This window comes from Pelmatolapia mariae, linkage group LG10_11, assembly GCF_036321145.2.
Source record: "Pelmatolapia mariae isolate MD_Pm_ZW linkage group LG10_11, Pm_UMD_F_2, whole genome shotgun sequence".
Taxonomy (NCBI): domain Eukaryota; kingdom Metazoa; phylum Chordata; class Actinopteri; order Cichliformes; family Cichlidae; genus Pelmatolapia; species Pelmatolapia mariae.
Genome location: NC_086236.1, coordinates 24,804,974 through 24,826,581, shown reverse-complemented (window position 1 = coordinate 24,826,581; position 21,608 = coordinate 24,804,974). Strand labels below are relative to the sequence as shown.

Here is a 21,608-nt window from a genome sequence, read left to right as displayed (position 1 = left end):
TTAGCACAGTGAGATGGAAATAACTGAATGAAATATATCGTTCTCTCTCCTCCCTAAAAACAGCAACATAGGCTTATTGTCATGTGGCGCTGTGTTCATAATGGATTCATTTTACTCTCATTACATGTCTGTGAGGAAGAAACCCAAATCTTGACAAATTATCTCTGGCGTAACATAATCGTGATGGGTCCCAGTAGAAACTGTTTTGCCTTGCAGCCCAATGCATTGATCATTTGGTTGAGAACAGTCTGATGATCATTATATCACACACAGTCCCAAAGCAGAGAGAAAAATCGTGCTTCTTCCCTTATTAGAGCTCCACCTGTCTGCTTTGTGGAAGGAATCATTTACAATGGTGGTTCCCAGACTTTTTTATTTGTCAGACATAGCCACAGACAGATGAACTCACTCCACGTTCCAAATAGGTTATTATGAACTGGAGCACATATCATTAATACACATAATACATCATTTCCTAGGAATTAATAAAGTATTCTGTTTCTGATTGCACAACAAAGTTTCCTCTCAAGCATTTTATGAGTTTTATTTTCGTTTTTCCAGTTTCAGATTTCAGTCATGTTTCACAATATCTAATAAAGTTTCACATTTTGCATTTAGCTGGATTCATACTCTCAAGCCACTTTACCGTTATTATTAGCAAATAATTACCAAAACCCATTTTTCACTGTTCACTGTACTTTTTCAACCATTCATTATATTTTGCATATACAGTTAATCGTTATTTAGTATTTTAGCTGCCAAAAGAGCATAAATGTTTGAAAATTTTACCATTAATATTTCAAATGACCACGCTGTTTCAGCTCTTATTTAAGCTTTGAACTATTTATCAAGTTATTTTTGCTAACTTTCCAACTTTCTACTAGCATTTGCTATTTGAATTCCTTATCCAGGAGGCTACTTTAAACTACTTAAACACCTGTTGTTTACTTTAAGCTATTTTAGCTGTTCATTTATTTTCTTAATAGCTCAGTCACACTACAGTAAAAGTACGTTGGCAGGCTCCTTTCAACTTTGAAAACAGTAACAGACTGAAAGTGAATGCAGACTTGGTCCCCATTTCCAAAGCAACCATTTCAAAGGCAACAAAATCGTGAGTTCATTGCACTTGGTGATATCAGCAGTTGATAACCAGTTAAAGTTTTTCCTGGTGTGACTGTAGGGAGTTATTTCAGCAAACCAATCGATGTGTTTCTTCTTGATCTTTTCTAATTATTGTTCGTATTTGTATTCATGTTATTACTATTCATTACCAATGAGATGATTGTTTTGTTTCATTACTTTAGGACTGTTTTATTTAGTCAATGATCTGTTTCAAGAGAACGAAACGTATTCCGTTTCAGTACTTGTGCTTTCTTATGACTCTAAATCTGTGGGTTTCTCTGTATTAACTACACTGAATGAAGCTATGATTGGGACCTGACGAATGTAAAAACAAAGAATTACCAGATTTTTTTTTTACCTGATTTTTGTTTCTGAGAGAAATGAGATCCACATACGAGGACATTCGTTTTAAATTTTGATAGAGCAGCAGCAGTATAATGTCCTTGTAAGTGGATATCAGGCCCTTGTAAAGCAAAATTTTGTATTTTGGTCTAGACAACCCAAAATGTGATGTCCACATATGTGGACGCCAGGTCCTAGGAGGTTAATATGATTTTAGACAAACCTCATGATATCAAAGTGTCCTGTTATCCTGAACACTAGTGATTCCCTCAACTTTGTAGCAATGAGTCCTTTTTGATGTATGTTGTAAATAATAAACTGCTGGTAGATGCACAGTGCATAATCATCACATCAAAGCAAATATGACAGGATTTGGGGCTATTTTTAGTTAACAGCCACATGGATTAGATAGCTATAGAGCTGTGCCCTGAATTCAACAATTGCTGGAGTGACTGGTATTTATTGGCTGATGAGATTTCCTGTTTTTATTAAATGTTCCTTGTCGTCCCGGCTGTGCAGTAGCTACAGCGGTAGTATTTTGCACACCGTGAAACGGCCTGTATAATACCTTCAGTTTGAATTGCACTTTCTTTTATGTTCCGACTGGCAGTGTAACTATGAACAATAAACAAATTTGTCTCAGAGTGACATTTCGCTTGTAGGAAACTAGGCCCTGACACTTTTTATTTTACCACCTATTATCGTGGTTGCTCGGTAAATCACTCAGCATAGTTGCCCAGTCAGATAATTCACCTCCTTTGCGTCAAAGGCATTTACAGCCTTTAATTCTGTAAAATGTGATTACATTATTCATAACATATGCTTTTATCCCCAGGAAAAAAATAGACTGACAGCAGAATTGAAAACAAATGTTAGAAGAGCAGGAAATGGAAAGTGGTTTAGGTCTACTGTCACTTTAGGCGAGCTATTTTTAATTTGCCAACAAAAGCACCATGTCTTTATTCCCCCTCCTTCGTTTTCTCTTTTTCAAGCCCAATCTGAGCCCCAGGGACGGCTGGAGCCCTCATTTACATGACAGGTATTGGTAAATCTGGTGCAGAATTGTATACAGTGAATAGAAGCCAGCCTTTTGGTGCCTGTTTTCCTTTTTTATTGGAAAGGACTTAAGGACACTTAATAAGAGTGCTGTCTCATATGCTTTCTAGATGAATTAACAGATAGATTATGGAGTTTATGGGCTGACTAATGAAAATAATTAGGTCATCTTTTTAAAAAAACAAAAACAAAAACATAGTCATTTGAAATAGTCAATATTCTGCATTTTCATCTTTTTAACTAGAAAATACTCCCTTTTTTCAGCCACAAATTACAAAGACTACTTGTGGTGAAACCGTGTTATGACTGAGCCTAAGGGCACAGAAATGTCTACATATTTTCAAAAGATTTATTCACCCCGGACATTTGAAGCCTTAAAGATGACACATATGCAGTGATGAGTATGAGTGGAAGTGACTCGAATAGGTGGTAATATATGTCAGGAAATTAGCAATGCAATTTTCAGACAGACGTTAGAAGACAAGGAAATGATACCTCTGGTACCAGAGGGCATCAAGTAGCTTTTATGGGAACATAAAATCTTTAATGGCTAACGAGCCAGGATTATTTTTAACAAAAACACAGCGCAGAAGGGAATGAAAGAGAGGGACAGAGGCTGGAAACCTAATGTGATGTGTGTAAAGAATAAAACAAAATCTTGCATGGCAGACTGCAGCTTTCTGTTTGACCAGCATTTCTTAAGCAACACAAGATTGGTATAATTTGACACTGGGTCTTGGCTTGGCCTCAAGCATGACATGTGTTGAAATGATTAAAAGTAACATTTCGGCTGATTTGCATGAACCATGCTCAATTCAAATGGCTACATTTACAATTCACCTCCTAATGTGGCTGCTCAAGTAACCCAGTTTTAGGTGAATTCATGTGAAATAATGAGAGTGCTCTTGAATTCTGGTTGAGTTGTCCTGATAAGATTATGTGATAGGTGGGCATGGAAACATGTTCAGATCCCGTATCTTTCTTCTTTAAAGAGACCATCAGGATTGCGTTTCCATGTTAGAGAAAAGCCCCACTGTAATATTTCTCATCCAAAGGTATACGTGATGCTTTATTTAACAATGACAGCCACAGGTTTATAACAGAGACTGTAAGCATACATCGATTAGGCATATATGACCACCTGCCTAATATTGTTTTTGGTCCCCCTTTTGCTGCCCTGAGAAGTCAAAGCATAAACTCAACTAGACCACTGGAGGTGTGCTGTGGTATCTGGCACAAAGATGTTAGTAACAGATCCTTTAAGTCCTGTAAGTTTCAAGGTGGGGCATCTTGATTGTCCAGCTCGTCCCGTAGATGCCAAATAGGATTGAGATCTGGGGAATTTGGAGGCCAAGTCAACACCTCAGACTCATTGTTGTGCTCCTCAGACAATCTCTGAGCCATTTTTGCTTTGTGGCAATGCTAGTGCAAGGTGTTCCCCAGGTAAGCGACGCAGCTGGCGATCCACATGATGTTCTTCCATTTCTCCGAGGGTCACTTCTGATGCTCATGCCTATTGTTGGCGTTTTCATCACTGGACAGAGGTCATATAGGCTCCCTGTTTGGTCTGCAGTCTCTTCTGCAGGCGGCAAACTGTATTCCGACATCTTTCTATCAGACCAGCAGTTTTTGTAGGTCTTCAGCAATTTGAGGTAGTGTAGCTCATTTATTGGACTGAACCACACGGACCAGCCTTTGCTCCACATGTGCATCGGTGAGTCTTGGTCTCCCATGACCCTGTCGCTATTCCTACCTTGGACCACGTTTGATAGATACTGACCACTGCAGACCGGGAACATCCCACAAGAGCTGCAGTGGTCATTTTTGGAGATGTTCTGAACCAGCTGGAGACTATCCCAAGTGTCACTGGAGAAAAGGTGGAGTGCACCCTAAACAAGTCAAAAGGTTACAAAGCAATTTTTGGGTACTTTTTATACTCAATCATAAGGAACAAAGAAAACTTTTTTGCTATTCTTGATATCAGGTGATTGTCAGTACAGCATGGCCACTTTGACCTGAGTTTGATTTCTTGCTACTTATCAAACAGTTTGTTCATTGCAGTTTGCATTGTGATGCGGTCTTAGCTATTTAATCTGATAAGGAAATTGTGAAGGCTTGTCCTAAATGCCACCAGCAGCAACACTGAGGCATCTCTTTATTTGCTACTTCAGGTCTTGGAAAAATTTAGGTGACAAACTGCCAAGAAATCTGAAGCATCAAAGACGGTTTAAAATAATTGCCAATTCTTGCAAGCACAGCTGCCAGTATAAAGACTTAAAGTAGATGTGGATCTTGGCTTATCTTGGTGCTTAGCTACTTCAGTCAATATTAAGACACCCTTATTGAAACGGCTTCACCTCAGCTCCATCACAGATATAGTGTAGGAAGATAGTCACAGGTTGGAACACTGTTAATGCGACTGCATATTTGAACACCAGCCCGAGTTGTATTTTTGCATCCACTCATTTGTTTACTCCTCCTGTAATGATCAGTGCTCTAAGGTAACATAGAGATCAGTGATTCCCCTGAGGAAAGGGTTTGATCTTCTCTCTGTACGGTGGCAATGGAGAGGGAGGGCTGAATCTCACAAAAGCACGATGAAAGCCTTGAAAGTGCCACACACCTGCTACATGTGTGTGCGTGCATTCATGTGGCTGCGTGACTGTTGTACCTCAGTCATCGGGCTTCTTGTTTCTCATCTTCTCAGTGTTTTCAGACAGCATTCAATAGCAGCTTTGCCAATTTTTGAATGCATTCATTTTTAATGCAAGGTAATATCTTTCTGTAAATTGCCCCGCTGCTTATTAACTGCATTATTAATGACAGTTTTAATTTTAAGATAGCAGTTGTTCTGCATCATAAAGAGAGTCCATATACTGTGTAAGGGAAACTGAAACTGTGATTTTGCATAATCTGTTTTATGTAGGTGCATGTACTAATCTGTTTGTGCTGAGTTTGTTTGAGTGCAACATCAAATGCAGAAAATCCTAACATGAAGCAACAAACTGAACATGTGTGTCATGCAGTGAGCGGTAATAATGGCTTGTATGATTTCAGCATCATTTGTTTTGAGATAGGGATGTGCAATATGACCAAAATCTCATATCCTGATATAAGACATCTATCGTCCGATAACGATATAAATCACAAAAATTTTACATTTTCTGAAAATTCTGTGAATCTCGGGCAGCTAGACTTGCGTGAAGTGTTTCCAGCTGGGCGTCGTGTACTTGGAGTCCAGTGTTTTAACCGATGCATGAAACTATACATTTTTAGACAGAAGTTGTAACCGCCGCCGTTTTCTTTGTGAGTATTTATTACATGGCGTGCTCCGGGGAAAAGCCTGTTCTAACGTTTGAGTCTGAGGTTTATTTTTTAGCACCTGACGGCTCTTTTTTGCTTCTCATCCGTAAATACTCTGCATACTCTTTCACGTGATTCAGTTTATTTTGAAAAGTCTCAACAGGATCTTGAGCTTTATTCTGAAAGGTTTATGTGGAAAATAAACAAGCGGACAGGCGATGGTTTTACCGTCGTTGTTGCTAATGACAACTCATAAAAACAGGCTCTTGTCCATCCATAGTGTGGTTATATTAAATATAAGAGAAAGAGAGAACTTAAAGAGAAATTAATATAGCCACTACAGTGACCATCAAAACGGTGAAAAAATATTGCCGTAAACAGTTTATTTTGCGACACCAGGAAACAAACGATAGCGTAAAATGAAACGATAGACGTTTTTGTATCGACATCCGATATATATCGTTATATCGAACAGCCCTATTTTGAGAATATTTATTTTGAATTTTATGAATTTAGTTTCAGCTTAGCTGTAGGTAATAGTTACATATACATGAAGGCATAAATAAAGAGTAGTTTTTTTACTCTAGCCTAACAGCTGTGGAAAGAGTCACAGTATGTGAGTGATTTCAGTATGACGTTGTGTTTATATAGTGTATATGGCAGCTGCCCATGTCCCTCACAGACAGGCCCAGAGAGAAGAGATCTCCATTTTTGAGCTTTTATTTACATGCATATCCAAGTCCTTTATTTGGTTTTTGGATGCAGTTCTTTAGTTGTTGTTTTGGCTTCTTTTCTGACCTCCTGATGGGTCGTGAATATGCTTTTAGATTAATTTTGGTAGGCCAGCCACTCCTGCAAAGGTTCACCACTATTTTAAGTTCTTTATTTGTGATAATGGCTCTTACTGTGGTTCGTTGAGGTCCCATGACCTTAGAAATGGCTTTATAACCAAAGATGATGTCTTTGTTTCCCATCTGTTCCTCAGTTCATTTAGGCCGTGGTACGATGTGTTTCTTTTTGAGATCTTTAAGCCAGCTTCACTTTGTCAGGCTGTTTAAGTGATTTCTTGATTCAACATGTGTAGCAGTAATCAAACCTGGGTGTGGCTGCTGAAACTGAACTCAGCTTTCCAAAAACAAATTTACTAATCGCAGTTACAGTTACTTTTGGCAATTACTTTTTCAGGTAGATTTGGATAGACTTCTTCCTCCTTTATAAATGAAATCATCATTTGAATACTGCATTTCTAAACATTAATGTATAAGAAATATGAACAAATCTAAGAAATTAAGAGGGGACAATATCATTTTCACGTCATTGTACATTTCTAGTTTGTGCTGTGTTAAAAACTATGGATAAATATAGTTAGACATGTCCTTGTAAAATTGATGTTTGGACATTTTTACAGCAGAATTAACGGGCCTGCTCATTCTGGAAACCATGTGTTTATATACTGTTAATCAATACTGTGTTATGAACTATTACTTTCAATATCTGCCACCAAAGACATTCATGAAAAACAATAAAATAATGAATTGAATTTTAACTAAGCACGTGCGAGATGGGCTTGAGCCCCATAATATCACTCCAGCCAGGTCTCAAATCATAAAGTAAATTGGATGTGGAGTAGGGGATAAAAAAGACATTCAGAAAATTAAATTAATGTTGCTGTTGTGATAATAGAATTTCAGTCAATAACAATCCTTGATAAATAGAAGCATTGTTGCAAACAACGAAGACCACTTGAAACCTGAGTTGAGTGTTAAACTCTGTTCTCTGTTGTGTTGCACACCTGCAGAACAGGTAGAATATAAACCTGTGGTGGTAAAATAACAAACTATGTCTTTGATAGTTACTACAGCAGTCTTTATCTAAATCTCATCACATTTTCTGGCAGATTATTTTAAAGCAAGTTTCAAACAAGTGCACGTTGCGTGTTCACAGCTGAGCCTATGGAGCTACATTTTAAACTCAGCTGAATTCAGGAAGATGATGTGACTTCACTGCAGAACCCAAGGGAGGAAGATGAAGGAGAGGATGAAGGCTGCCACAGAGCCGTTTAGGTTATCCTCTCATGCACACAATGTCTTGAAGACTTTTTTCCCCATCCTGTGCCCCACTTAGACTGGCAGCCACAGTTTTACTGCATGGCCTGAGTTCTTCTCCCAGATAGCCAAAACCCTTGGGCAACCATTAATTAGCGCACAGTATGCGAAGTTGTTTATATAGCCTATGCATGCTTGTTAAAGAGATAAGGTCTGATCATTAATTAAAGTAAAGTATATATTAAGTACTAAACCATGCAGTTTACAATAAGCATGTGCTTAAAGGGATTCTGAAGGCTGTATAAACAGTATTATTACTGACTATTGTAGTCAAATAATTATGTAGAAAAAATAATTATTACTGGTTACAATTTCAATTCCATAAGTGTACATCTTTAGCAAAGAGTCGTGCCTTATTTCAGTGTCTGTGGTGTGCTAACCAGGCTCGTTTTGGATCAGCAAACGGAAACTCAGAGGGGACTGTTTCCAGCACAGAAGAAAATGAACTCTTTGCTGACGGGGAACGGCTGTCTGTGTTCTTACTGTGTGCACCAGTAAGCTGCAGTTTTGTGTGGTTGGTGCATTAAACTGCAAAACTTCGGCAAGGTTACACATGTATACAAAGAGTGTCTTTTGAGATCACCTGCTGATGCAAGGAGATGCAAAATGCAAAAATACTGTGAAATCTAACTTTTTTTGACACATTTGTCTTCATTCCTGTTCCGATTTTGTGGTGATGCAAAAGAACCTTATAAGCCCATGTCATTTCAAATCACTAGTGTCCTAAAAGAAATTCTCTATTATGATAAGAAAATAAAGGCGCAGAATAAATGAAGCCAGCTCTCATAAATAAGTCAGGCCATCCCCGTTAAGCACAGGGGAAATTTATACACACTGCTTTTCTGAGTATTATTTGGACAGTGTGTCTTTTTTTCTTCCGCACTGATCATTTAAACACTGAGTGGACATAAAGCTTCTTTTGATTTTAACCCACATAATAGACAGACTCACAGTATTATGTGTTGGGGTGAATTTAAGACTGAAAAACACCATAAATACCATGAATATAACTTATTGAGCACAGGAGAACAGGCAGGTTTAACTGTGTTTAGGGCTATTGTTGAGGCTTAGGTGAGTAATTTAAAAGAAAAGCAGTCTTAGGTTTGTTTTGATCAGTAATCAATTCTGTACTTACAGTTACAAGAAAAACTTTGAACCTTTCACATTTTCACTGAACAAATTGTAATGATTCAAAAGGCAGGCTGGGAAAAATAAGTGAACCTTTGTGCTAAAACTATTTAAAGTCAGGCATTCAAATTAAGGAGATGAGATTGGAAGTGTGGGTTGTAGAGGTGCCCTGCCCTGTGAATTCAGCCATGCAAAACCCAGTTGCTGAGTCTGCTTTTCTTGAGAAAGAATGACTCGTGCAGCCATGCTTCAATCACAAACGCTCTCATCGCACCTTAGAAGAAGCTGGAAATCCTCCAAAAGCATTTCTAAAGACTTTGGTGTTTCTTTATCCACAATAAGAAAAACTGTCAACAAATGGATGAAATTCAGTAGAGCTACTCTCCATAGGTGTGGGCGTCCTACTAAGAGCACACCAAGAGCACACTGTGTAATTTTAAAAGCGTAAAAGAAAGAATAGAAAGAATAAACACCTGCAGAAATCTCTACAACTTGCTAAAATATTTGTTCACAGTAGAATCAGTCAATTGCTATTACAAACCTAAAGAATATATTTTTGCTTGTTGGTGTCGATTGTTGGTGCATCACATACAAGAATTTTAAAAAGGAGATTCGGGTTTGTGTCCAAGTTGCAAGACAAGCTTTGTCAGTTTAGAAGTATCTTCTCTATTTTCTCAATTTTGCCTCAAGAGCCTTTCTGAAAAGATCAGACAAAAGAGTTCTCCTAAGTGGCCCTCAACAAATACATTCACTGCTATCGTTTTGTTTTTTGGAGTGGGGGAAAAAGGAGACTTTGCGCACCGACATCAAGAACTAGCCCCAACTGTGAGGCATGGTGGAGGGAGCAACTTGGTTTGGAGCTGCTTTTTGACCTCAGGGGCTGAACAGTTTGCAGTAGACTGTAAAGTAAATTGAATTAAACAGTGTAACAGTGTTACAGAAGTATGTCAGGGCAGTCTGGGACCTACAAATAAAGAAAACCCAAGGCACACAAATAAAGAACCGAATAGTTGAGAAAGAATGGAATTCAGACCAAGACTCCTGAACATAATCCAACTTAGATATTGGGGCATCACCTATGGTAATTCACGTTAATAGAACCTCTGTCACCTAGAATCCATAGTTTTGGGTCCAGTTCAATTTGGATTCCCATTACCCTTGAGATTATTTGAATGGCCCGTCTCCAAAATTCTTCTATCACTGGGCAATTCCACAGCATGTGTAGGAGATTGCCATCTGTCACCTTACATCTCAAGCATCTGGGGGAATAATTACTATCAATTTTATGTCGTATGTAAGGGGTGTAATATATCCTATGAAATATGTTAAATTGCATTTGCCTGTGTTTTGTAGAAATTAACATGGTCTGTGCCTGTTCCAATAAGTGGTGCCATTCTACCTCTTCATAGACATAGACCAGGTCTGTTTTAAAGAGGGCTGTTTAGTCATTAAAACTTTTAATAAACTTAAAAAACATCATTATCCAGAGCTTTTAAACAGCTACAAGAAAACACTGATGAGGATGGTTTCTACTAACAGAGGTTCTGAGTTACTATATTTAGTCCAGTTGTTTGTGTTATTTCATCATAGCGTAGTCATGTTGTTTGTCTATAATCGTGACTTAGATCAGACAACATTTTGTGAGTAATACATTCAGAAGTCTGAGTAATTCAGAATCACATTTATTGGCCAAGTATGTGCACAAATACAGGGAATTGGGCCTTGTTATTTTCTTTGCTGTCAATGTATTTTGCAGAATAGACAGACAAGAACAGCATCCATCTATCCATTCTCTTCCGCCTGTTCAATTCAGGATCGCGGGGGGCTTGGAGTCTATCCCAGCTACCATAGGGAGAAAGGGCAGGATACAGCCTGGACAGGTCGCAATAACAACATGTATAGCATATTTATATTGATATGTGCAGTGGTGCAGAGTGCGAAGATGGAATAAATTATGGAATAAATAAGGAATGGATAACTGGATATTTTGGTCGAGGCTCCAAACATAACACCATCCACTTATGTCTCTTCTTTCTTTCTGCAGAGCTGCGCAGAGACTATGGCTGCTGCACGTTGGAAGCCTCAGTCAGTGGATATTGGCTTTTGGCTCCTCCTGCTCCTCAGCCTCATTCCTGAAGTCAGGTACACAAAAATATATATGTCACGCTGCAATGCCCATTCAAGTTCAGTACTCGGGTGTCTGCTGCTGATGTGTTTTTTGTTTTTGTTTTTTTAGAACTTGTTTGATCAGGCTCGCTTCTGCAGCCTAACCAACTTTTTTATTTGCATGGAAAATTTAAGAAATGTATGAAATGAGAATCTTAGTTGTGACTGTCAGATGCAATAACTGTAATGCTATATGGATTTAAGTACTGAACCACCTATACATTGCACCTGCTCTGCCATGGGAACCCATGCCATGAAGCTCCCGGTGCACAGTTTTTGTGCTGATGTTAACACCAGAGGAGATTTGTTACTCTGCACTTATTCCGTCCGCAGAGCATTGGCTACTTGTTGAGTCTTCATTTAACTTTCTGTGGTCTGAGTTGCTGTGGTTCCTAAATGCTTCCATTTTGCAATACTACCACTTTGAGATTGTAGTGGAATGTCCAGGAAGGCAGAAATTTCACAAACTGAATGTTGCAACAGTGGCATCATATTACAGCACCCCGCTTGAGTTCAATGAGTTCTTCAGAGCGACTCATTCTTTCCCAAATATTTTTACAGTAAAGGCAGACTGCATGGCCAGATGCTCAGTTTATTCACCTGTGACAGTGGGACTGAAAACACCTGAATTGAGATGTTAAGAATTATGGCTCAGTTCTTGTGTATATAGTTCTGCAAGAGCTTAATAATTCAGTGTATAGAGAAAAACTCATCTTCTTTTGTTCTTGCACATATTGAAGTTTTTGTACCCAAGGACCTCCCAGAGCACTGTGACTCTTAAAATAGAATACATGACATGTGTCCTCAAGAACAGAACAGACATAAAGTGAGTTATCCTCCCATCTAAATGCACCTAGTGCTGTCTTCACCACTCGTCTAAATTTCACTGACTGCTGAGTTAATTTGCGTTGTGCAGCACACCACAGCTATGATTGTCCATTCACAGCATTTTCACTCCTGCATCCTGTGCATATTTTTTCAGGCTGTGCGTTACGAGTCAGCGAAAAAAGAAAACTCCAGCATGTCTAGGAGTCATTTTAATCATACTCCTTGTAATTTCAAACGCAGAGATTGCACAGGTTGCCATGTTTGCATTGTTGATAAGGTAGGATGTTATGGCAGGGAGACGCGACGGAGTGTAAATCACTTTAAGATTTTGCACGCTAGGAAAGGCTTGCCGAACCTGGAAGAAAGCCGGTCGGGGAAGGAAATCAGAACACTGTGACAGGGATTAGCCCAGTTTGCTTTGTCACTGTGCCACTTGGCTCTCCTTGCTTATTAGGAGCACACAGTGCTTGTAATTACATATATTAAATAGAAATGTGTGACCAGGGGAAGGTGCTGGCCAAGCCTGGCAAGACATCTTTTTACAAGAACCTGTGCCCTGGCCTTATAGTAGCTTTCAATTCAGCCACGTTCATATAGTGTATGTAGATCGACAGATCTTTAGTCAGTGATGAACACAGACTAAACTGACTTGTCCAAAAAAAAGTATCCAGACATATAAGACAGAACTTATTTCTAACAGTCAGCTGCACTTGTGCCACATTGTTGTGTTTATAAAGAAAAGTTTGACATTTATCTAAATAGATGCAGCAGAACCAGAGGCATATTACTTTATTGAAGACATTCTTCTTCTTCATGAAACTCTGGAGCCTACTTCTTTCAGCCTGCCTAAACACACGCATGCACATAGTTCTTATTTTGCAAACTTATTGTCTCCAGTAAACAGTGTCTCAGTGACTTCACTGAACGTTTTTCACAGCTGATCCCTGGAGGTGTCACACTACCTCGAGCTAGAGTTTGCATCAAAATTTGTATCCGTATCATAACTCAGTCAAACAGGAGCACGCCGGCGTAACACACACACATTTTTAGAAACAGTGTTACCTTTTCTTCTCGAGGTTTTGACTAAACTCCCCTGGCTCTTAGAAAACAAGGTGTTCCCTTCATCTGCAGTACTTGGCTAAGACTGATGTAATTTTAAGGTTTACTTCAGTTTAAAAGCATCTGGTGATGGCAGCCATATGTACACTAAAACAGGATTGACTCCGATACTATTGTACTAAACTTTTCTTAAAGGAAGACCAATCACGGCCAAAGTTTTGAATGTCTATGAGCCAAAAGCTCAGGCTGCAAACTGTGCTAACATTTAGTTTCTAACATATCTGATATGAGGGCACATATCCCTTGCATGGCCATCTGGCTTTGAGCACAGCAGCCCTACCCACATGCTGTTGCAGCACTGCCCAAGCCGTCAGAGAAAGTTTTAATGCATGTGCCTGATGCAACACGTGACAGGGACTCACTAAAAATCATCTTCCAGTTATTTCAGACTCAATGTAGCACAGCAGTCTCTGCTTAAAACATTTTCTTTGGTTTAACTTGTACTACACGAGGCTTCACATTTGCTTATTTGAATAAAGACTTTTTTATGTGCTGCCTCTCCTGAAATCTAAACCTAAACTGAAAAATGGAAATTTTTGCATCTGAAAGTAAAAGTATATATTAACTGTCCATCAAACTTTAGGTATAATCCTCAGACCATGAGCTTGCACATGCTCCCAGAATATCTGCATATCAGCAAAGCTGTTTCTCTCTGAGAACTGCCACCTCCCTGATGCCCACTGATGCTATCAACAAGCTCCAAATCGGCTTTACTACAGTTGAAGCAGGAGACTTTCCTAATGGATTAAGGTGTAACGGACAAATCCTCTATATAAGGATCTGTCATTCTGCACATCAACAAATTTCCTCACCCCACGCTGAAAGTCGGGGCATGATTAAGCTGTTATTCCCAGCAATCCATGGACCACATATAAATGAGAAGTCTGCATAATGGCGAAGGTCCATCAGTCCTTCAGCTTGCCTCGCTTCCACTCCGCCTTCCACTTATACAGTCGACGCTTAACAAGTGTCGACAGTCAGGCCATCTTGTTGTCTGTTTTGTTTGTAATCTATTGCCAAGCTTCTGGATAACATGGCACATAATCAATAGCTATAAGAATGAAAGTGCTATATGTACACTTTGCCTGTATATTGGCTCTGAAGTTGCCCGGGCTCTGCTGGCTTTGTAAGCTCATCCCACATGAATTATTTACAGCAGGGCAGAGAGGGGAATCACTTTGAGAAGTGACCAGGTCAACAGTTAACATTCTGTTTCAGTGGTGTTGTCAAGGTTAATGTTTCACAGGTCTGGACAAGGGTAAGGTATTCATAGCGGAACTGCTTTCCTGATTGAATGACCAGCCAAATAGTTTCTCAGAGGAGTCAAAAGGAATAGAAAGTCAGAGGTTTGAGGATGTACTTATTGTCAAATCATAGGTTACCTGTCAAGATTTGCCAATTGTATACACTGCTTTTCCTTTCTAAATTGATTTAATTAGTTGGCTTATCAGTTATTTTGGCTTAGCCAGTGTTATAGGGGCCTCAATCATTTGAACAATTGAGTCACTGGTCAAGTGGTCAAAGAGCACACACACACACAGAGATGGTCTTTCAAAGATTTTCCTTGAACATTAGCGTCCTTTTTCACAGTCAGGGGATTTTTTTAGTTTGTTTGTTAAGCAACTTAACACTGACCTATGAGCCATTCAAGTTTCAACCATAAAAAGGCACTTATGGGATGAAACAGTGTTGTGCCTACGCATAATAGAGAACTTGGCAAAGAACCAATGATGTCTCAGGCACTTTTTTACCTGAAGCCTTTTTGCAACACATAAGTTATTTTCCAATTTCTTTACCTGAAGCTTTAAAAAGGGGAAAAATAGCAGAGTTTGACATGAAGTAATATTTTTGCACCAAGTTGATTCCCAGAAGTTGATTTATCTCAGCATGATATGCAGTGCATCCTCCAAAAAATTGAGGAAACTGAACAAATGGAGGACAAAGATGTGCCAGGCCAAAAAAAACACAATGTACAGCAGATAAACAGTATCTGAAAGTCATGTTGTTAAGAAATATGAAAAATTCAAGTCTGAAATAGATGGTACAATAAATGGACTGGTTCTTTTATAACACATTTCTACTCTAGCTGAGTAATCAAAGCGCTTTATACAGCTTGCGTCATTCACAGAAGTTCTTTTTATTTAACATTCACACTCCTATGGATTTATAGACGAACATTTTGGGGTAAGTATCTTGCCTCCTGGAATACTGAATAAACCACCAACCTTCCGATTAGTAGATGACCTGTTCTACCTCCTGAGCTACAGCCACCAATAGTACTTGAGAGGTGTAACTTGGCCTTCTGCAGATTCATCTAACATGCAGAAAAAAACTCATCAAAAGTAGTCTCAGGGGAAGGGTGGCTGTCAAGAAGCCATACTTAAGGAAAGGAAGCAGGGAGAAAAGGTTTGGTAAATTATACAAGAACTAAACTGACAGACTTCTGGAGTGATGACTCCAAATTTGAACTTTTTGGTTTAAAATCATTGTCAAAATATGTGGAGGAGGTCAAAAGAGAGGTACAAAAGTGAGTGTCTACAGCTGTAATAGATGTTGAATACAGATTTAGATACAATACATGCTCAGTCATGACAATGATCGCAAACATGCTGCCAATGCACTAAAAGCATATTTAAATAGATAGAAAAACACACAGTGGATCATCTAGATGGAGAACAGAACAAAAAGCACACAGCATCCAAAGACGAGTTTTGAATGTCCTTCTAGAAGCCTGGGGAACTATTCCTGAAAATCTCTTCACCTAGTTCCAGTTTTCCTAGCAAAATATAAAGAAATAAGGGGTGGCTCAAGAGGGAGAGAGAGAAAATTGCAGGGGCAGGGCTGTAGGTCACTTGGACCACAAACCAGCTCAACCACAAACCGTGCCAAACTGGGTCCTTTAAGAGCACCAGCAAGACGCTAATATAGAATTGAACAGGGATCATGGAGAAAATATGCAGTTTGATCAGGTACAGCATGAAAGGGAGCACTAGGGTGGAGATGGGTTGCCAAGCAGCTTGCAGATCCATCCAGAATGTTCATATTTCCATTCCACCATTAAAAAACTCGTAATTAAAACCTACATTTGTTTTTGTTTGTTTGTTTTTTGTTGTTGTTTTTTAATTTGGATTAATTACTTCTTTTTAATCCTTTTGACATTGTATTGATCTGTGTTCTAAGTATCTTGGTTTTTGCTGATATGTCTACTAATTGACTTTTTTGAAGAACAGGGTGGTTGTAAACAGCTAAAGAAATCATGTTTGTGGCAGCAGTACTGTCATGTAAAACTAGAGTTTTCCGCCATCATGAATTCTTTAAAAAATTTTATTGATCCGTGCTCTAATTACTTGGGAGTTTCAGTCAATTTTATATTGATATACTGAAGATCTGGTCAATAATGTTCCAAGCAACCAATTAGCTGACATCCCCGGCAGGCATGAATCAAAATGAAGACAGAATAGATTTCCCAGTGTCTGTGCAGCTAGGTGTTAGACACAGACCGCTCATCCCTGAAAATGCAGAAATGTTGAAAATAATATGTGATCCTTGTTAAAATGGCCCCTCAGATATTACCAGTTTATAGACTTGTTGGATTCAATTTTGCTTTTGTTGTTTTAACATAACTCTGTGGGTTCTCTTCCTTTCTTTTTGGGAATAGCTCTGACTCACTTTCAGTGGAGCACAATCATTTTCAGTGCATCCCATATTTTTCGCCACCAGCAACATCCACCCCCGACCCCTTCTGAAGTTGAGTCTGAGTCAGTAAAGCTATGGATAAACAAGCCGTACAGATTAAAATACTTAAACGTAGCGGTGCCTTTGAAATTGTCACGCCGACTCCAGTGTTGTGAACAAAAGATTGCAATAGGTTTTCATGGACTATATAGACGTATATATACAAAAAAAGTGTATAAAATGCTTTTTTACATCTTGTGAGCTAATTTGTATTTTTTTATCAAGTGATATGCATCAAAGTCTATTTTTTAGATCATCATCATAACTGCATCTGTGAAGATAAGATAAGATAAGATAAAACTTTATTAATCCCTCGGGTGGGTTCCTCTGGGAAATTCGGTTTCCAATAGCACAGCACCGACAGAAGTTACAGGACATGAGCAGAATATTATATATATATACACATATATAAATACAGAGACATATATAAATAAAATATACGAAAGGGATAAATAGTATAAATAGGAAAAAGAATACAAGGGAATTGCACATTTCAAGTCTATTGCACCGTTGACTATTAACAAAAAGTATTGCACAAAAAGTATTGCACAGTGCAGTGAAGAGGCACTACAGCTTAGTTGTTCCCCCCTCCTTTGTCCTCCTGTTTCCCCTCCCTTTCCCCTCCAGAGAGGAGTTAAACAGTCTGATGGCGTGTGGGACAAGGGAGTTTTTAAGTCTGTTGGTTCTTGTCTTTGGGAGACGCAACCTGTCACTGAACAGACTCCTCTGGTTGTTTATGGCCGTATGCAGAGGATGCCCAGCATTGTCCATAATGTCCAGCAATTTTTTTAGTGTCCTTTTCTCTGCCACTTTCACCAGAGTGTCCAGCTTCATGCCGACCACAGAGCTAGCCTTCCTGATCAGTTTTTCCAGCCTGGATGAGTCCTTCTTTGCTGTGCTGTTCCCCCAGCACACCACAGCATAGAAAAGTACTCCAGCAACCACTGACTGGTAAAACATCCTCAGGAGCTTCCTGCAGATGTTAAAAGACCTCAGCCTCCTGAGGAAGTACAGTCAGCTTTGGGCTTTTTTATACAGGTGCTCTGTGTTGCATGACCAGTCCAGTTTGTTGTCCACCCACAGCCCGAGGTACTTGTACTTGTTGAACACCTCCACCTCCTCTCCCTCTATCTGAACCGGCAGTGGACCTGCTCTGGACCTCCCGAAGTCCACAACCAGTTCCTTGGTCTTTGAGGTGTGGAGTTGCAGGTGGTTTGTGTGACTCCATGTGACGAAGTTCCTCACCAGACTTCTGTACTCCTTTTCCTGATTATCCCAGATACACCCCATGATGGCTGTGTCGTCTGCAAACTTCTGAATATGGCATAATTCAGAGTTGTAGCAGAAGTCAGAGGTGTACAGGGTGAAGGGAAGAGGGGACAACACAGTTCCCTGTGGTGCTCCTGTGCTGCTGACCACAGTGTCAGACATGATGTCCTTCAGCCTGACGTACTGTCGTCTGTCAGTGAGGTAGTCGGAGATCCAAGCGACCAGGCAGGGGTCCACCTGCACCTGTGAACTCTGTTCCTCAGAGTACATGGGCTGTTTCAGTTTCTAAGTGATTTTTGTTTTTTTATTTATTTCTTTTTTATTTTATTTTATTTTATTTTACTCTTCATCTGAAAACACAGAAGAAGTATTACAGTTTACATACTGAATTACGCATTATTTGCTTGAAATTTAACAAGCAAACAGGTTCAAATAGCTGTTTGGTCAACAGCCAAAGACTTTATACAAGAAGAGCAGCTTTAGGGTTTGGCTACCAGGGGGGCAGCTTGCCTGTTTGCAAAAGGGCGTAAAATTATGTGGAAGTCAAAGGGAAATGTTAAACATTTTACTGAAAAAAAAATACCTAATGCAAAGAATAGTTTATGGTGAACGAGGCAGGAATAAATAGCAATCAGGAGAAATGCATATATACAAAACAAGAGAAAGGCAAACAAGACAGGAGGAGCTGGCGATGGCCTCCAGGGGTGGCAGAGGGCTTTCTTTACCAGGGCATTTATAATGAGAGGAGATTGAACCTGTCTGTGCCTCCTGAAGTCCATTATGAGTTCTTTTGTTTTAAGAACGTTCAGCTTCAGGTTATTTTTTGAGCACCAGTGGGACAAGTTCTCTACCTCCATGTACGATGTCTTATCCCCATCGGAGATGAGCCCACCCACAGTGGTGTCATCGGCATACTTGACAATGATGCTGGTTGGATGGGTTGGTGTATATCAGGGTGGACCGATTGAGGCCAGTTGGTTAGGAAGTCCTTGATCCAGGATCAGGTGGCAGGGGGGATCTGAAGGTGGTCCAGTTTGGTGGTGAGGATGTCTGTGATATTTCTTTATCACAAAATCAAAGGGAGGACAGTATCTTTTGCTTTCAAATTCAGTTACCACAGAATCATTTTTAATTATCTAAAAATAATTATCAGCAAGCTCATAACTTGCTCACGTATTAAGTTTTACTCTCAGTAATATTAATGTGATATTTACCTTATAGTAAAACTTAGGCTACGTTCACACTGCAGGTGAAAGTGCATCAAGTCCGACTTTTTTGACCCTATGCGACCCATATCCGATCATGGTATGACAGTTTGAACAGCACAAATCCGATATTTTCAAATCCGACCTAGTCACTTTCGTATGTGGTACTGAATCCGATACATATCTGATGTTTTAGAAAGCGACTGCTGTTTGAATGGTCATGTCACATTAAATCCGTCTTTTACGTCACTGACACAAGACAGAAGCCAATTATCAGCGCCGGAGAAGACAAACAAGAAAGCAAGGTGGCGGAAACTGGAGACGGAGCAAGTCAATGGACAAAAACTGAGGTTTTGGACTTGATTAGCATATGGGGAGACAATTCTATTCAAGCTAAACAACTCCGTGTCCATATATACCTCTGCACGGAGGTAGCAGCCACTGCTCCAAACAAGGCCATTGTTAAAGCACGGGCTGTCTTTTTTTCTCAGTGTCCTTCTTTCTCTAATTAATTTGTCAAAATTCTGTCGATTACGACTGTGCAGAAATTGATAGACTGCTGCAACAACACCTACTAGCTCTGTAGCCGCCATTTTTACTTCCGTAAACAGAGCGCGTTGTGTGTGACGTCTTCTTTTGCGCATGCGGGGCCACTTTGAGGGCCGTGAACCGTTCACACTAGAGCGCGTTTGCTGTCACATTTTATTTGCAGTGTGAACAACCAGACAAAAAAATCGGATTTGATCAAAAAATTGGAATTGAGCATTAAGGCCTGCAGTGTGAACGTAGCCTTAGTGTTCCTGAAATATTCCTGCAGCTCACTTGAATTTTGGTCTAAATGTGGTAAAAATGTTTAACACAGTCTGCAGAAAGATGAACAAAATACAATGGTGTTACTAGGTCTTATGCATGAGCATCACTATAATGTTTTGGATGAGGTCATGTTGATCTGGAAGAAAGTGGAAATATTATTCCAAGGTGCCTTATGCTGTCATTATGCATTACAGTTATATATTTGGAGAACAGTGTGTGGTTTTTACAAATGCATTTTTGATATGTGGGTTGGACTTGATGCATGAAGACCTTATAAATGTACATATTTTTTCGTGTTTTGAGTCTGTCTTTTCTACGTATTGTAGTGAAATCAGTTTTAACAGCCAACAAGGGGACAAACAGAATGTGCGTAAGGTGTGTAATATTTAAAATCTTGCATCTATTTACCACTAATAAAGTGCTATTTTTACCACAGCCCTACACGTTCAAGACATCTCAATATATTGACTGTTTATAAGGCTGATACGATACGACACTTGAAATTGAATTTAAGACGAGAACATCTGTGTGTTCAGTTTTCCAAACACATGCCGTTTTTCCCATCCTGCCTGTTCAGTCAGAGCTGTGCACATTTATTCTTGTTATATCACTGTAGCAGGAAAAGATTCATAAAATATGGGAGCCGGTGTCGTTCTGGTTATAATGTCTTGTAATTAGCTATGGGGGACTATATGTCTTTAGGAATTTCTTTTTAAATGACTTGCAGATTTAAATCTGGTCAAGATTAACTGTTTTGTATCCACATGATGGGCTCAATGACTATATGGGAAATTACAGTGACTGGCTAGTTAAAGCTGTGCAGCAGGAAGCAATTTTTCCTTAAAGAGTGAAAAAACACATATTGCTGACTATTAGATTATTAATCGATTACATAGCACTTCCTTCCTTCCTTCAGCTGCAGTTGTACCGGTAGCTTTAGCACATGTGGTGTCGCAGGTGGGGGTGTGATGTACACCACCAGGTTGTCACATCTCATTGAAATCGGCAAGCACAATGTTGCCTGGAAGCTTTAGACAGCATCCAGGTGTGCCAGTTGATCTGGGTTTACAGTCCACTTCCCATTTTTTTTATTCTCTCATTAACCAGCTGGTGCCCATTCTTCAGATGTAACATATTTCTGTACAAATTACTTTGTACTGCAGATGGCAACAGACTTCTTTGTTTTTGTTTTTTAAGCATTAAGCAAAAAAAATAGAGACTTCTTCATAATTCATTTAGAGAGATGGGAATCGAGATCTGGTTCTTATAGAGAATCAGCTGATTTCACTTTGGGTCCCAGGGGAGGAAAATAGTTGCGCAGTTACAGCGTGGATATAGATGCATATAGATATAAATATTTTTATTTGGCTGAATATTTTCTATAACCAAGATATGTACAACTTCTTTTCCTATCACA

At 39.3% G+C, this 21,608-nt stretch overlaps 1 protein-coding gene across 2 annotated transcripts in view; it reads left to right on the top strand.

Moving 5' to 3' along the window:
* gabra3 (gamma-aminobutyric acid type A receptor subunit alpha3) overlaps positions 1–21,608 on the top strand; it is a 107,338-nt gene that overhangs the window by 20,084 nt on the left and 65,646 nt on the right. For both annotated transcript variants that reach the window (XM_063485179.1, XM_063485178.1), the window contains exon 2: positions 11,101–11,198. In XM_063485179.1, coding sequence (XP_063341249.1) covers positions 11,116–11,198 — 83 coding nt within the window. In that variant the 5' untranslated portion in view covers positions 11,101–11,115. The remainder of the gene's footprint in view (positions 1–11,100; positions 11,199–21,608) is intronic.